Genomic DNA, 18,043 nt, shown 5'->3' on the forward strand with positions numbered 1-18,043 from the left:
CCCCTTTCAACACTACTAAGCCATTGGAACATTTCTATGATGACATCCAATGAATGAGAGAATGTCATCTTAATTTTTTTTAATCGAAATTTTTTAATTTGAAACAGTTTCTTCGGTTGTTAATTAGTTAGTGTTAGTGAAAATGATGATGGTGATGAGGACTGATCGTTGTGAAGAAGCCACGTGCGTTTGTGTTCGACGCTGCCGTCACGTGACACGCCTGATATATCGGCGCATGCGTATTGCGTTCCTTTCCCTTGTGTTAATGGCGACATGTGCCTGGCTGTAAAACGCTCGAATTCAGGCCACATTTCTGCCAGATTTAACGGGTAAGTGACGTTAACAGTCGTTTATTTCGATATCGGAACGTTTTGCCTCGACGTCGAAAGCGTTTTTACTGTGTGGCGAGTGCGTTCAATTGAATAAAACGGTCGCAATTTGATGGTGAAATCCTTCCTGCTGTTCGTTCCACTGCACCAGTCCGTGTGTCGATAACATCGTACTCACAACGTGGTCGCCTTATTAGTTACATATGACCCTTAAAATAACCCCTTCACGCCACCCATAGCCACTAATAAACACATATAAACGATCAATATAATTGGTCTAATCAATAAAAATGCATTTTCAGGTTTGTAAGTTGTGTTGAAAAGTGAACATTTGTTGGAGTTCTTCATTCCAAAAAAAAGTTTTTCGCCAGATAAGAGAAGGGTTTCGAGCTGTTGCAAGCGTTATTGTGCAATCCGAGCGAATATCGTCGTAGCTATATCGCGAGAGACTACGCATCGTCGAGCGCGTGTGATTGGAGACGTTAAAACGCGGGTTCGACATGGCGTCTACTGAGGTTGCTGTAACGCCTCAGACGACCGATTTGAACCCTATTGAATCGAAAAAACTGAACGCCACCGACGACGACGAATCGGTCGCGATGGAAACGGAAACAACGAAAAACGACATGAAACGTCAAAAATCGGACGAGGACGAGGTCGTGAATTCGACGGACGCGAATAACGCGACCGACTGCGGACCGTCGGACGCGAAGAGTTTGAAAGACGCGGCGAATGAAGAAACGAAAGGCACGAACAATGTGAAAGTATTCGATAAGTCGGTTTACGTCGAAGCGCCGCCGCCGAAAGTGAATCCATGGAATAAAACGGTTACGGTTTCAGTGGCGAATACATTAGCGCAAGATTCAGGTCAGTATCAGCGGTTTTATATTAACACATCGCGTTTCAAACCGTTATGCTTTAACGTTGGACTGTCTAAATTGAAGCAGTTACTATATTTGCACCACAAACTCTGATAGGCCTACTCCTGACGTGTAAATCTAGTCTAGCCTTACCTGCCATAAATTCCTTCTCCATGGTTTCTCGCGAGCATTATATATATCACTATAATGATATATAAATTTGTCAACATTAAGTCATGGAATTAGACTTTTAAGTAAGTCATTGGTGGTATTGAATTGGTCAAAGAGGCTATGAACCCTTAACTACTATCATAGCTGCGTGATGATATTCAAACCAGCAGTGGCTATCATAAGATAAACATGCACAAATTTGACCTCCTCTCCCAAAATTGTGCATGATGCTTGAAATCATCGACATCGGGGTTCGTGTACTTTATGGATGGCTGTCTTACTGCGTATCCTGATACTGTTTCACGTGATGAATTACACAAGCCTATTCAGAATTTCATCTGTGTTGTGATATAACGACGGAAACTTTTTGAAGTTGTTTAGTGAAATTGACGGCACTGGTCCTTATCATTGATTTTACCCTTACTTTATCCGTATGTAAACTGTACATACATGTCGATATTTATGCACTTTTTAAAATGGCTTAACTGATAACTTCCTATTGAATGCTATACACATTATTGTCAGGTCAATAGGAATTGAACCTTCACAGGTGCAAGCCTTTCATTTACTTAAACTCTCAAATTTTTTGGTTTACCATCGTAGAATTGACTACTAAAGTGTCGAAAATCCATTAACTAGTCCGCCCGAAATCAATCAATCGTAGTTAATCTAAACTAATTTTACCGATAATTGTAAGTTGTATATGAGGTCAATCTTCACTGCATTTATCAATTTTCTTGCTTTCAGTTATTATCAGTAATCGGAATGAAACGTTCTTTTAGTAATAATTTTATCGCCGACTAAAAGTCCAAATTTTCTTAATCAAAGTTGATGATAAGATATATGATAAACGCGCGCTCGTATGTGAGAGAATACATTATAATTGTTAACGATTGATAACCCCGAACACTGGAATATTGATTGATATTGCCGTTATTTGCTAGCGGTGCATTTACTTTAATATTATTTAATCTATGTCTTCATCGAGACTAATGTTATTGTTTGGTCTATGGCATAGTTATTGGGGGCGCAATAATTTAGTATTTGCGATTTGAATTTTCACCGCCGTGATGCGACTGTTCAATGCTTGCTCAGTATGTTGACAGCTGTAGGCGTTGTGTTTAAGGCCCTACAACGCGGATGACTTGTTGCACTTTAGCGCAATTTAAAGGATATTGAAATGGATGTGGCTAATTCATAAATGATATTTTTCTCTTTTACTTAAGAATTTATTTTCTCTTTTTAGATGGGGAACAACAGAAAGCTAAAGTGATTAAAGCAAGTGGAAGTAAAAAGATAGATAGAGTAAGTGAGCTTGTTGTAATTTGCCACAAATTACCCATTGAGACCCAGGTATCCCCCTGCAGCCTTCTGTGGGTTTTGAGTGCATTTTTTGCGTACGTTTGGTTTAGTTTTCTCTGGCAGTTCTAGATGTTAACCTTAGCCTCAGAACTAGACCCAGGTCGGATGAAATTCAGTCGAGCACACTTGAAGTATCGAACTGAAAAGGCCTAAACAAATGGCATTTTTCATCAGTGGCGGCACATGTTACCGTGTGTTATTATAGCTGTCAGCAGTAGTGACAGTTGAGTGCAGCAGTTGTAGCCCCCTATTAGTCAGACGACAATTAAATGGTTTTAAATGATTTCAAGATGATGCGAATCTCTGTATTTTATTGTTCTCTGGTGTTTCAGACTTCCTATAGACACCACCACCACCACCACCACCATAAATCATGGGGTTCCCACTCTCAGGTAACAAAAAGCACATATATCCCAGAACGTGGTGGCTATGTTCGGTCGTGGTTTCGATGTTGTTTACGTCCAGTCACTAGCAGCATTGTTTACCTTTAAATTTAGCACGTTTCAATCTCCCAGGAACAAGTATTCGGACCAAAATGATGATTAATACCTACCCATGTATTAGATAAGCAGCAAATTAATATGAACGAGCCAAACATGATCTAAAAAGACCTACCATTCTCTAGTGTAGAGATATATATATATATATATATATATATATATATATATATATATATATATATATATATCATGGTTTATTGTACTCTAAAAACAGACCTGACTATGACTACTATTTGAGAGTAGTCTATTCTTTAAGGGCTGAACTACTCAAAAAATATCAAAACGCTCCCAAAATCATTATTAATTTCTAGTTCGTTTTCAGTTAAATTACTTTTTTTGATGTCAAATGATTTTTTTTGTGAAACCTACTGCAATAAGATATATTGAGTAGTATGGACTTCAACATGCATGAATTGTGAACGCAATTGAAATTTTTAGAATAAATTGATTGATGATGATAACAGATGAGCAAAAAAAAACTATTGTTTTGTTTGATTTTTCGACTTGAATGCATCGTCCCTCGATCAATGTTGTTGTGAGACCCGCGTAAAAACAACCTCTCATAGTTGTTGTGATATATCAGTATTGTCTATTCTGGGGATGGCTGTCTCCTTTCTTGTACGTAATGGCTTGGATCAGTTGGAGAAAAAAAGTTGACAAAATTCTGCTTCATTTGATCACTGTATTTATTATTTTAACTCCAGCGATTAATTACCATGATGTTTCAGCGAAATGTTGTAAGTTAAACAACACTTATGAATTTTCATTTTAGGCGAGCGATTTTAGTGACACAACCAACTGGCCAACCCTCGGTGAAGTTAAAGATGTAAGTTATTGTTGTATTCGATGAAAAGATGATTTGGTTCGCAGATGGTTCTAGCATGCAAGATCTGCTATTTATTTCTACGGTTTAAGGATCGTGAAATTGTACTAACCCTGTCCCCTTCTAATGTATATGTTGAAACCCGTTGAGTTATCACTTTTACAAGGGCCTCGTTTTCATATTGAAAAATTGAAAAATCACCCATAAAATACTGTAAAATACATGAAAACTTAAATATTTTGAATTGATGTAACTGTGTGAACCATGTAATCAACTTTAACAGAACTCGTGATATTTCGTTTCGATGTTCCAGGGTTGTTTGACGACGAACACCGGTATCAACAAGAAACCGGCGTCAAGTTCGGCGTCGTCGACGGCGGCACGATCGGCGCAGACGTCGGTCGGCGTTAAACAACAGGCTTCGTTGACAGATTCGGGCGGCGATGACTCGTCGAAGGAAAACAAAGATACGGCCAGCGGCGAAGACGATCAGAGAACGCCGAAGAAAAAAGGTACGACTGAATGTCTGGGTCGGTTGCATACTTCATGAGTCGTAACCGTGGTTTGTTGCTCTTAGGATTAACAATTTCTAGCATAAATATTTCATAGTCTAGTAATACGTATTAAGCGGCACTAGACGTTGAATACTAGCGCTTAACCTCAGTATTTGATTATTGGGACTGTATTGTGTACTGTAGCTGTTGTCGTCGTTCTTGTCGCTGTTATATATTGTTCAATCTTCTTATCTGTTCGTTCATCGGTAAATGATGGTTTTTGTGTGTGTATGACAGTTTACTCGAAGTACCGATTGCGTATCGGTGATGTTTTCATATAGGTATTTCACATTTTGACAAGAATTGTTTTCAAGTAATAGTGTCATGTTGAATACGTCTCGATGATGATTGTGTTGATTTTTTTCTTGTTTGAGTAATGAATATGATGTATGATAACTGCCTGGTACAGATGTGTTTTATATCTTTCCATCGTTTTGCGTATTGTTGTGTACATAGAGCAGTTTTTTCACTGACGAAATTGACCCATATCTTGGCGCAGGTGCTTCGCTACTGAAATGCCAATACACGCGCTGAACCGTGTCAAAACTCAAATTTAATACTAGGCTCCTTAAAATCTACTTAGGAAATTCCCTGTGATGCTCGGGAGCATCGTCGTATTTTCCAAGTCAAGTCTCGATTAGTTTACTAAACTCTAACAGAAAAAAAGTACATTTCTCATAAAATTGGGGAGGTGAGAAAAAAGATGTAGCGTGTAACAATACGCATTTACATATTAACCATTTTTGGTACGTTATTTGTACATTCAATTCCATCTGTTGGTGGTGTATAGATAAATCGTACAGCACCTGGCTCATCTTGTGCCCCGCCTACTTAAACGCAGACGTTTATTTCCGTGTAGGACAATATCAAAATATATTCGCGATTGTCAATGATGTTTTTTCGACGTTGGTCATCACATCCTAATAATCTAATCTTAGACGACTAATATTTTATCCAGCTTGTATTTTCTTGCGTTTCTAAAAAATGTCTTTGGTGAAAATAAGAATCTTTCTTCGGCCAGACGACATACAATGCGCCACTGCCAATTATATTTCCAATTGATCGGAAAAATGATTTGTTTGTTCTCGGACAAGTAACTGTAAGGTGGATTTGATGTTAAGGTCGCTGTTAGTAGGTAGGAAAGTTAGTAGGTAGTTTGTACTTTGACTAGGATAACTATATTTGGAAGAGTTGTATTTAGATGCTAAAATTTTTGGATTGTGTAGATGAAATATTTAAAAAAGGGCATAATTGAGAGTATCAAGGGTTGTTAGATTTCGGCCCTAGTTTGAATCAATGATTATTATGGTTTTTGCTTAAACCGAATAGTCAGTAAGACTAAGATTAAGCTTCCACGCTTGGTTAACGAAACGCCCCACGTGTGATATACATCTAGCTGCGCGAAAGTCTCATACACAAGCTGAAATCTAGAAATGTCAATGAATTCGCCGTGCCAGCCTGGATGGCTATAATATATGGTAATAATTATATGCTGTATATGTGTGTGTATATATATGACAGATGTTAATTCGTAATATATTTCTCATATAAACAGATGTTATATTCATTCATGTGGTATATCTCGCGATGATCATTGCCGGGTTACACTACTGAATATTTGAGCATCTGATTTTTTTAATCCGCGACAAACTGTTGAAATACCGGTGGTGGTGGCGGTCTGCGACGTGGTGGCTGATAATACCCCGGTCGGCAGACGGACGGATAGAATAGCGATTACACGTGGAATTCTCCGAGGCGATGTTATTACGTTAAAATGGCATCGAATGTTAAATGTTCGATGTAATCGTTAGAGGCATGTGTTATGATTTCGTTGCCTTCTAATTTTAACTAATGGGTCGTTGATTGTCGAGACTCATGGTCACATTTTGTATGGGTATAAACCAGGGTCTCTAGTCAATTAAAAGTTGGTTAGATCTTTGAGTTATAGAGCTATCAGTTGAGATGATTGTTCATAGGTTAGAGTTAATCAGTGGATAGTTGACATAGTGACAATTAAAAGTTTATTGTAACTATGGTATTTATACCCCGGTTTTCTTTAACCAGCTTTTCTGCAACTGCAACTGACTAAACAGAAAGGCTCGCCAGTTCAATTGTCTTCCATGATGAAATGCAGTCTAAAGCCATGATTCAAATTCAATCTTAGTCAGTTTGTATGGATGTGAATATTCTTAAGACAAGTTTTTAGGATCAGTAAATAATTAGAAAGTTAGTTACGCAGTATCATCGGTTTAATTATCTTCTAAATAAATTGTGGTTTTAAATTATGGTTTTCATATGTACCTGGTACGGGTGACTTCGAGCATAACAAAAGCACCACATTCAAACACATGCAATCTTTGTTTCTTACATTATGAGCGTTATTCTGTTCGTTTCAGTTGGTAAACAGAAATGGGTTCCTCTGGACATCGAACCGCCTAAATCCGGACGTCGTACGGCATCGCCACGGTTACAAGGTCAGCTTTCAAACAAGAACGACAAATCGATTAAAAACGAACGAAATGAAAAGAATGAACGTCGAGAAGGCGGCAGAACAAGTGAGTTCAGTGTGAAACAATGCGATAACTTCCAGCACAACTCGAGTCCTGTAGGAATCGGATTTGACAGTGAATTAGAGTGTTACTCTTTGAAACTGTGAACCGATATTGACAACTAGGGCCGTGCAATGGAAGTAGATGAATATTTAATAATAAACAATGATCAGTGTACAGGCGAATAGAACCGCTTTCTTAATGTTCGCTGATTTCTGCCTCGCTGAAACTTGTTACACTTCGATTATCCACTTGTGAAATGAATACAGAATTTATAAAGTACAAAGACATGGTGCCAACTGACCCGAAAACTTATCAGAAAATCTAGGTATCATTACATGATTCAATGAAAATGAATGAATCGTAACATTTTAAACCTAGAAATATCTCTTGATTTCTTCAGGGGATTTTGTGTGATTACATGGAAAAATCAGGGGATATGTAAATGGGCTGAGAGTGGCCATCCTGAAAGGCTATATCTATATGGATAAGTTGGTTTAATTTGGCGTATTGTTTTGTAGGGTCTGATTCTGCGAACTGGAGAGATGACGCGCGACCGTCCAGTCCTGGTCGAGATATGAACCGCGAGTCCGGTCGAGGTCGTGGCGCTCGTAGAGGTCGTGGACGAGGTAGAGGTGGTCGCGGAGGTCGATCTACTCGTACTCACAATAACAACATGGCTAACAATAATGGTATGTTTCATATTTAAAAAAAAAACATTGCATGTTATGATGCACAGGATGCATTTAGATTGTGGATCGTGTTCAGACATTGAATATAGACACCTTCAACATCTTGAGTTCCCAATTCCACACTCATTGAAAATTCCCACAATAAGTTTGTAAAGATGTTCTGTCCTTTGATGCTGAAGATGTCTTTTATTATAGTAAACTCCTGCTTTAATCAGATCTGACCAACTCTGATATTTTTCGAATGTATTTCTCTCGATATATGAAGTATATACTATCGGACTCAAGCCGAGTCTGTTGTATATACGGTCGGACTCGAACCGAGTCTCCTGTCTCTGTCTCTCTTATCTTATTATTTTGATTTTGCTTTGTTTCGTTCATTTATCGTAACTTAAGAGTTTTGAACACATGCCGCATGAAACCAATTTATTGAAAGATGAACTAATTTGAGGATTCAATTCTGAGAGAGCTGTCATTGCTGTTTCATTACATTATCATTTATGTTTGTATTTTGATTTGTTTTCGCTTTGAGAATGTTTTAATGCTTTCGTTTCGAGCCGATTTTGCTTTTTGTTTTCGATTTTTAAGTTTAGTTTCGTGACGCACAGCCGGACGGATGGAATCAAAACGTGATCGCCAAGAGAATCAATGATTTATTTTTCCAGGTCAATTTATTCCAGACTTCCAGTATTTTAACAATTTCGACGAGCAGTTTTACGTCGAAGCGACACCTCAGATTAGTCCGATCATCCCGGCAGGCGCTGCTGCCACCTATGGGGCTCCATTGTTTTTCAACAATCAGTACTCCATTAGCGTTGATGAGACAATCCTACGAGAATATATTCGCAAGCAAATGTGAGTATTTTTTATGAAATTTTAACCTTAAAACGTCATTTTATAGTTTCTGTAGGTACTTTAAGATAGGAAAGGTAGTCTTTATGCTTAGGAAATAGTACTGCTGAATTTATAAATCCGACTAGGAGGACATTAGGATGATAATGTATTTATTGGGGACTGATCATTATCTGGTCAGGATGAATACCCCAAGGGATCAACCAACTGAATGTCAAATGTCAAGTTTACATGTTTCATATCAATGATTTCTGGTAATGAAGTTTTTGATATGGTTTCTGTGGGTTCTTTAAGATAGGAAAGGTAGTCTTAATGCTTAGAAAATAGTACTGCTGAATTTAGAAATCCGTTTAGTCTAATAGGAGGACATATATAGGATGATTATGTATTTTATTGGGGACTGATCATTATCTGGTCAGGATGAATACCCCAAGGGATCAACCAACTGAATGTCAAATTTCAAGTTTACCTGCATCCCATGATTTCTGGTAATGAAGTTTTTGATATGATTTCGATGTTTGTTTTTTTTTTTTGCTCTTTCTATAGTGAATACTACTTCAGCGAGGATAACCTGCAACGTGACTTTTTCCTGAGACGAAAGATGGAAGTCGGCGGATGGATTCCGTTGCCGTTAATCGCCAGTTTTCGAAGAGTTCAAGCGTTAACACTAGACTACAATCTTATTGTAGAGGTATGAATTCAGTCTTACCGGTAGTTGATCAATCGGTCGGCATTCATAGTCGAGTCCTGTATTAAGTTCTGGGGTCAGTTTTCAGGAGAATGATAGACTTTTATGAAACCAGCCCTTGGCCCCTGTTGCAGTCATTACTAACTCCAACATGGTGTTCAATTTTACGAATAGTCTTAGGTTGTTAGATCAGTTATAGATCAAAGTTGGTTTTCGACTGGTGTTGAATCTAAGTGAGCCCTGTATCCCTGTGAGATGAATTATTTTAGAAGAGATGAAAAAATGTTCGTCAATCCTTTGAATCAATCATCAATGCTAGATATTAGTCTTATTCCGAATGTTTATTTTCTTTCAGTCTCTGAAGGACAGTAACGAAATGGAAGTTTCGAATGATTTTACGAAGGTCCGATCGAAAGTTGACCCGGATAAATGGCGTATCGAAGGACCGACTATTACGACATCGTTGCTGCATGCAGATGTCCCTGAATTCGTACCCGGGCAACAGTACTATTTCTCTCGTACTGAAGAAACATGTATGTATCAAATGTGATTATAATCATCGGAATTGAAATGTATTTTCACTAGCATGGTTCCCACAGTAGAACAGTTGTTTCCCACAGAAATTTTATAATAAATTGTTTGGAAATATTTGAGAAATCCATCTTGAAATGTTGATGCACCCTAGTACTATGGTATCTGATAACATAAATCTTCACTAGGCCCCATTTCTATTCGGGAAAATTGAAAAATCCCCGATGATATTACTTGGAAAGAATTTGAACTCATGTAACATTGGGAACAATGCGATAGAAACGTCAAACCTTCCAGCACAACTCGAGTCCTGTAGGAATTGGATTTGACTGTGAATTAGAGTGTTACTCTTTGAAACTGTGAACCGATGTTGACCACTAGGGCCGTGCAATGGAAGTAGATAAACATTTGATAATAAACAATGATCAGTGTACAGGCGAATAGAACCGCTTTCTTAATGTTCGCTGATTTCTGCCTCGCTGAAACTTGTTACACTCATAACTTCTAAATCTAGCGATCATTGTTATGTTTAAATCCTGCATCGAATTAATAAGTTTTTGTTTTCAGCGTCTGCCCCTCATTCGCCGTCAGATGACAGTCACATGAAACCCTCATTAGACGACGATAAAGACCACGACGGCGGAGATGAGGCATCCGGCGAGGAGGACAAAGATTCGGCGTCAGAACCGAAATACAGTCTGTCTTCGAGCGCGCCGGAGAAAAAAGCCGAATGGATGGAAGAGTGGAGAGAGGTGAAACGTAAACCGAAAGTAACGAAACCGGCGAAGGGAGACGGGCAGACTGGTGAACCGGAACAGGAGGAATTAGACTTCATGTTCGATGAAGAGATGGATCAGTTGGACGGACGTAAAAATAACTTCACCGAATGGTAATTATCTGATTTCATTTATTTCGCTCTGCAGTCAAAGAATGGTTTAATCACATGCAACATCGTTATTAGATCGGAGTTCTCGGTTCAGGGAATTCTGGATTTATTTTTCCTGGCGATCAGGGGAGAGCAGGAAATTTTTTACTGAAACTGCCCCCAATAAGGATAAATTTGAAATTTAATCGGGGAATTTAGATACACAATTTGCATGCATGATGAATACATATTGTATTATTCGTAGGTCTGATGACGATGATGATGATGAACTCGCCGACACCGATCTCAATAAAATATTAATCGTTACTCAAACGCCGCCGGCGTTTCGTAAACACCCGGGTGGTGATCGCACCGGAGATCACGTACCACGCGCGAGAATGACGCAGGAACTCGCGATGGTTATCAACGACGGACTGATGTATTACGAGCAGGATCTGTGGGTAGATGAAGAATGGGTGAGTTTTATAATTCACTATTTATCTAGTCGAAGATCAATTTTGATGACATAAGGATGAGAATGTATTTATTGGGGACTGATCATTTTTTGGTCAGGATGAATACCCCAAGGGATCAACCAACTGAATGTCTTAGAGTGTCAAATTATCTGTTGTTGATTTGAAAAAATTGATTTCATGTTAAAATTACTTAAGTTTGTGCTAAAAGATTTGAAATCAAAAATGAGTCCTTTTCATACACTATCTCACTTCAGACTCAGTATATTCAGTCAATACAAGACAACAAGCAAGTAAACATGATCAGCAAAGATGATTACAGGAAAATGTATCCGGAAACACCAGTTGATCAACAAGAAGTACCACCTCCCCCACCACCTGCTGTCGAAATCAAATCTCGTAAGCATAACCTACTATAAGCCGTTCTACTGTTAGAATTGATTTCATGAACATAATTCATGTGACACAGAGATCATTTACACAGAGCTGCCAACTGTTCTAGATTTTCACTATTTGATCTACACAGAGCTGCCAACTGTTCTAGATTTTCACTATTTGATCTGGAGAAAAACTGATCTCATTTGTTAGATGTTTACAGAAATGTTTAGAGATAATACTGAGGATCTTACTTTTGATAACTGTTTAATTTGAAAATTTTCTTTCCTGTCACAATGAAACGTTCTTGAGAAAAATTCTGCTTGTTATTGTTAGCACTTGGCAGAAGTTCGCAGCCTTGTTTATGAGTACACTGTAGTTAAATAACTTCATTCACATACACTATATTCTCAGGTTTTGAGATTGTTCATATCTCTTGTAATACAATTTGACATCAGGATGAGAATGTATTTATTGGGGACTGATCATTTTTTGGTCAGGATGAATACCCCAAGGGATCAACCAACTGAATATGTCGATAGAGAAATTTTTTTTTGAATTTTCTACCTTTTTAGCAACAGAATTATGTCAATTGGAATTATGTTGTTTTTAATTTTTAGCGGTTGCCGCAGGTGGAACTGACTTGTCAGTAGCTGCTGCACATACGCCACGTACCCCTCGCACTCCTCGCGGTCATCATAGGAGTCGCTTCTATCCCGTCACTAAAGATACAAAGACCGATCCAGAGGTATGTTCATTCGTCCTTGAGTCAAGTGATTTGAGTGACAGGTTGAAATGTTGATCATCAGTTTAATACGAATGGAACGTTAATTTTTCAGACTCCTCGTAAGAAAAAAACTCGACACAGTGATAATCCAGTACAGGAGGCACATGTCGGCTGGGTGATGGATTCTAAAGATCATCGACCTCGAACCACCTCTCTGTCTCAAAGGTACGTTGTGTTGTATTCCTGGTAGTGTGTTGAATGACTTATTTTGTTCAATAATGAATTTTTCTGTCAAATCTGTATCGTCGAATCTTCAGCTACCAGGGCCACTAAACTGGAAAACCTGAAAACCTTTGATAAAAGGGAAACTCGGGGAATTTGGCAAATTTTACCAAAAAAATCAGGGAATTTTGATAAAGCTAAAGACCAATGTTTCTTTATCAATATGTGATTATGTGTAACATTTTAGACAATTTTGGGTAATCACATGGAAACGCAGTTGTACAAAACAAATAGTTTGATCATTGATATTTGAATATTGTTTGATAATTTGTAGTCCATCAGAGAGTGCAGTATCTAGCAGTTACGGTACACCACATGCATTCCCGAATTTCCAACATCCATCTCATGAGCTGCTGAGTGACAATGGTTTTGTCTGGCATGTTTATCATAAGTATCACGCCAAATGTTTGAAAGGTATGTACAATGTTCATTTAAGTAGCGCTCTGATTCTCTGCCCCTTCCAGCACAACTCAAGTCCTGTAGGAATTGGATTTGACGGTGAATTAGAGTGTTACTCTTTGAAACTGTGAACCGATGTTGACCACTAGGGCCGTGCAATGGAAGTAGATGAATATTTGATTATAAACAATGATCAGTGTACAGGCGAATAGGAGCGCTTTCTTAATGTTCGCTGATTTCTGCCTCGCTGAAACCTGTTACACTTAGAGCAAGTTTTTTGATATGAATTAAATGAATACTACACTTAATATTCATTGAAGATATGTCTCCAATAACTTGTGTATTATAAAGCGATAATTGTGAAATTGTTCATTTATCTTCACTAAGAATACATCATACTCCGTTCATCTGCAGTTCACGATGTCATGCTTTTCTTCTATTGAATTTTCAGATCGAAAGAAAATGGGTGTCGGTCAGTCACAAGAGATGAACACTTTATTCAGATTCTGGTCATTTTTCATGAGGGAACATTTTAATCGTAAAATGTACCAAGAGTTTCGTCAGTACGCCGTCGAAGACGCGAATGCGGGCCAGAGGTTAGTAGAACGTAGAGTAGAATAAACCATGAATGCATTGATGAAAGTTGATTGTGTTCCTCATTTGATATTCACGCCGTTTGAATTTTCTGTTACAGATACGGTTTGGAATGTCTATTCCGATTCTACAGTTACGGTCTAGAGAAGAAATTCCGGCCGGATTTATTCAAAGATTTCCAAGAGGAAGTGATAAGAGATTACGATTCAGGTCAGCTTTACGGTCTCGAGAAGTTCTGGGCGTACCTGAAATACTCGCGTAGACATATCCGAGTCGATGACAGAATTAAAGACTGGTTGAAGAAGTATAAACGCCTAGAAGATTTCAGAGTTTTGGTGAGTAATAGAAGAGATTATATGTGACTGCATGGAAATATCTGAATATTCCTCTTTTACACCAATCCACCAGCAAACTTGTCGATGCAGGGTGGCCACTTAATGGAAATCAGGTTGTAGTCAGAGAATTTTGTCTAAAAAAGAGAAGAAAAAGCTAAAAATTAGTCGTAATTCAGGCAAATTTGTTAATGTATTTTATGTATTTGACTGTGTCTTAGCAGATCAAGCAGGGAAAACAACGTACATGTCAGGCAATAGTCAGGGTAAAGGCTAGTCAAATCAAAGTAGCCACTCCAATGACTGCATGAAAAAAATACGAAAATTCCTTCTTAACACCATTCAACATCAACCAACCTTGCTCTAACAAACTTTTCGGCTACTGGCCAACATAGTTATTGTCATTATCTGTTTGAATTGAACGTAACAAAATGTGAATGTATTTTTGCAGCCTCCGTCTGGTGGTGATGGACACGTGCCGTCATTTGCTCAGTCGCGATCGAGAAATAATAGTCAGTCGGAATCCGGTAACCGATCGCGCAAACAATCGGAATCATCGGCGGGACGACAACGTCACTCGAGTCACGAGTCGGGACGACGACACTCGAACAACCAGTCGGATAAAACTCATCGTAAAACTAGTCAGTCGAAGAAAACATCGTCATCCAACAACCAACAACAACCACAACCTTCATCAGAAACTAGCTCAACAACTAACCACACATCAACCAGTACCAGTACTGCTCAGTCGAAGAAACCTAGCAGTAGCAGCAGCAGCAGCAGCAGCAGCAGCAGCAACGCGCAGTCAGCGGATAAAACTAAAGCGGAAAAGACGCGCACGACGTCGACATCTAAAACGACGACCACAACCGGCGGTAAAAAAATCGACAACAAAACTACTGAAAAACCGGCGAAATAAATCGACATCCCGACTGACGAACTGAAATTCCAGCTCTTCCGCGAATGAGAATAAATTAGTCGACGGTTCTTCTTTCGAACTATTTGAACGGACGTGATTGTTGTTGTTTCGCTAATTAGTACGACGATGCACGATCGGCGTAAATCGCGGTGACCCTTTCTTCACGCGTCGTGTCGCGTGCGGCGCGCCGGTGGCAGACGGGTCGTCGACTCCGCGCGTTCCGGTCGACATCGACGATCAGTGAAGAAAGGGTTAATTTGAATGAAGAGAACGACGAATATATTCGAGTATATATATATCATAATCGATACCGATTGAAAGTTTACCGATTCAGATTCGACTGCGTTCGATCCACAGGTGGCGCTGCTTCATTAACATCCGGGAAACGAATCAAAACCACGCGGGGCATTTATGCGCGATACGACGAGGACTAAAACGTCACACACGCAGTCGACTGCCAGTACAATACATACATAACGTGCTTTGTTTTATTCACCGTATTAATGTTGATATATTATACGAAAAAAAAACAGATGAATTATTGGTGACACCGAAATAAACCCCTTCAATATTGTGATATTATCATAATTATATATATAAAGATATAAGTAACACTGATTATAATAATAATAGTAATGATTGATGTCGGGAAGATGAATTTTATGCCTGTTAAATTATTTTTGCAGAGATAACGATAACGTTGTGTACCTACCCTTGATACGTACGTAATATGATGATGATAACAAACACTGATTATCTCGAGAGCTGATATTAACGTTTAATATGTACCTATTCGTTCTCGTGTTGTCGCCGTCGTGCAAAAACGATGATGAAAATGTTTTATTTTTTGCTCGCAGGGATTTTTCGTCGATGAAAATAATGATATCTATATTATACATATATGAATATATTATACACACGCAAATAGGTGTTTGTAACGTATAATGATAATGCATTGTAAAACGTATGTGTTTGAAAGCTTTTGAGACGATATTTAAAGCGTAACATATCTTAACTGTGAAATGATTGTTACTGTCCTGATAACTAATGTCTATTCGGGGTCTTGACGGTTGTATTCATCGCTGCTATGTACGCGTTATGAGGCAATAGTGCTATCGCCCGACGGCGCGGATTTCGTTTTAGTTCAAATGGTCGCGAATAATGAGATTTTGTTGATTACGTATAGTTGACCGGAGACCAGTTGGTTAGAGTTAACCAGTGGATAGCTGACATACCGACAATTAAAAGTTTGTTGTTACTTTGGTACTTATCCGCCAGTTAGCTGAAAATAACTTCTAAGCAACTGGCCATGGTTCGTTATACCGTTAATTATTTTACAGAAGGGCCAAAAGTAATTAGGATTAATTAAGGTGTTAGTACGTGGACACCTGTTGAAATGATATGATGATTTAAGGCTGTGAATTCACTAGTGCTTAGTTTTTACTGGTGACTAGTAGGTCGTAAAGTACGAAACATTCGGCTTTAGAAATGTTTTATATCTTTTTAATGCGGTATAATGAGTTCGATTTAAAAGCGCTGCGACGTGAAAAATCAAAAAGAGTGTTTCATTTAGATACAGGTGTAAACTGCCAGTCAGTTGTTGGATCCAACTATTGGCCATGTTGTGTTTTTTTCGGTAATGAAAACCTGGCGTTTTATTAAGTCCTTGCTCAAACTATGAAAACTTTTCATGTTTGGTTTCTTTTAAGTTTCATTAATTGATTTCCGATATATAATCGGAGCCATTTGGTGTACTGTTGAGTCGAAACAAATATTCATTCGTTGACCGCTGCATTTCATGCGAACGTAGTAAAATGAAAACTAAATAATCATGCTATTTTAGACCCTTCTAGAGATCTCCCTTTGACATCATCAAATCTCTTGTCATTGGGATGAGGTCACTTGTAGGTTATTTGATGTCATATGAAGATTGAGCAGGCGGCCATCTGGAATGGAAGTTCTATAATTAGTCACGGCACCATATCGTTGGTTTATCCACTAATGTTAGTTTATCGTCTCACGGCCCGAGAGTTAAAACAGTAAATTCGATAAACGATCATAAAATAATGTTACCTATTATTATTATTATTATTAAGTTTGTACATACGGCATTTATAAGTGTAAATATACGACCAACGTATGCGTTTTCGGTTGGTGCCACCTATCTGTCGTATATTTATACCTGTGAGTGTCGGCGTGGAAAATTTTTTTGTAAATAGTTATTTTTGGCGTGCGCGTGTGTTTCGAGTGGAATTCTAGCGCTTAATCAGTTTTTGCTTAGTTAGGGTTTGAGATGCGGTCGTATATATATATATATATATATATATATATATATATATATATATATATATATATATATATATATATATATATATAAATATACATTATATATTATTGATTCATGGTAGGTTTTGGTCTCCTCCCTGCATGCAAGAATGATAAGTTGTTGGCAAGACTCGTACTCTTATTTGGGATCAAGTGATTTGTTTAATTTAAATCGACATTTATGCCATAAATCTGGTCAAAGTTTGAATATCTACATCTACTTGCCTTAGTATTGAAAGGAAGCATTATCCATTTGATCGATTTTGATATGGGTAGGCTGCATTTTTTGAAAGCTAAATTATGCGTTGTTTTGATTTCGAAGATTCCGGCTAGATTCTGTAGACTGTGATTTCTTAGAATTTTATCGACATAATTCAACCAGGTGGTTAGCAATATATTATTTTTGATCTCGGTTCTTTCTTAACGTTGCGCACATGAATGACACAGAAAAAAATGAATGACTATTGACCGGATGAAGATGTTTAATATAAGGTGTGATGATTATGTTTGTTATATTGCTCTCTATTAGTTGATTACTACTTATTTATTTGTCTTACGAGAATCGGATGCGCTTTATTTAATTAACTATTGCCTCAATGAAGAATATGTTTAAAATAATTTGAGGATGTTTTTAAGTTCGGGTTCGAAATTCAATCACATATCTGGTTTATTCGGGTTGCACAGCTGGCTGCGTAAAGTAATGTTTTAATCGTACTGGTTTATGAATTCCGATAGGAAGGTGGCGCTCTGTGACCAATAGGTGCCGTCGCTTTATTTGAATTAAAACGGATACTCGCGCGAACTTCTGGTTCAGCTGGATTTCGATTCTACGAATCTAAAGGGT

At 38.1% G+C, this 18,043-nt stretch overlaps 1 protein-coding gene across 1 annotated transcript; it reads left to right on the forward strand.

Moving 5' to 3' along the window:
• Positions 1–259: 259 nt before the first annotated feature.
• Positions 260–17,194, forward strand: LOC141905185 (la-related protein 1B-like). Its single transcript, XM_074793976.1, has 19 exons — positions 260–329; positions 632–1,196; positions 2,607–2,665; positions 3,995–4,048; positions 4,359–4,557; positions 6,996–7,154; positions 7,670–7,840; positions 8,503–8,692; positions 9,236–9,380; positions 9,733–9,910; positions 10,476–10,797; positions 11,039–11,249; positions 11,504–11,645; positions 12,242–12,369; positions 12,461–12,573; positions 12,905–13,044; positions 13,481–13,625; positions 13,724–13,958; positions 14,407–17,194. Exons 2-19 carry the CDS (start codon positions 830–832, stop codon positions 14,872–14,874), a joined length of 3,426 nt encoding a protein of 1,141 aa, XP_074650077.1. The 5' UTR covers positions 260–329; positions 632–829; the 3' UTR covers positions 14,875–17,194.
• The last annotated feature ends 849 nt before the right edge of the window (positions 17,195–18,043 follow it).

This window comes from Tubulanus polymorphus, chromosome 5 (genome assembly GCF_964204645.1).
Source record: "Tubulanus polymorphus chromosome 5, tnTubPoly1.2, whole genome shotgun sequence".
Classification (NCBI taxonomy): domain Eukaryota; kingdom Metazoa; phylum Nemertea; class Palaeonemertea; order Tubulaniformes; family Tubulanidae; genus Tubulanus; species Tubulanus polymorphus.

Excerpts from the sequence above, each read along its gene's own strand:
- LOC141905185 (XM_074793976.1), top strand. The coding sequence starts at position 830 with ATGGCGTCTACTGAGGTTGCTGTAACGCCTCAGACGACCGATTTGAAC. Across the intron at positions 1,197-2,606 it reads TACATTAGCGCAAGATTCAG|ATGGGGAACAACAGAAAGCT; the intron begins GTCAGTATCAGC and ends TTCTCTTTTTAG. Across the intron at positions 4,049-4,358 it reads CCCTCGGTGAAGTTAAAGAT|GGTTGTTTGACGACGAACAC; the intron begins GTAAGTTATTGT and ends TCGATGTTCCAG.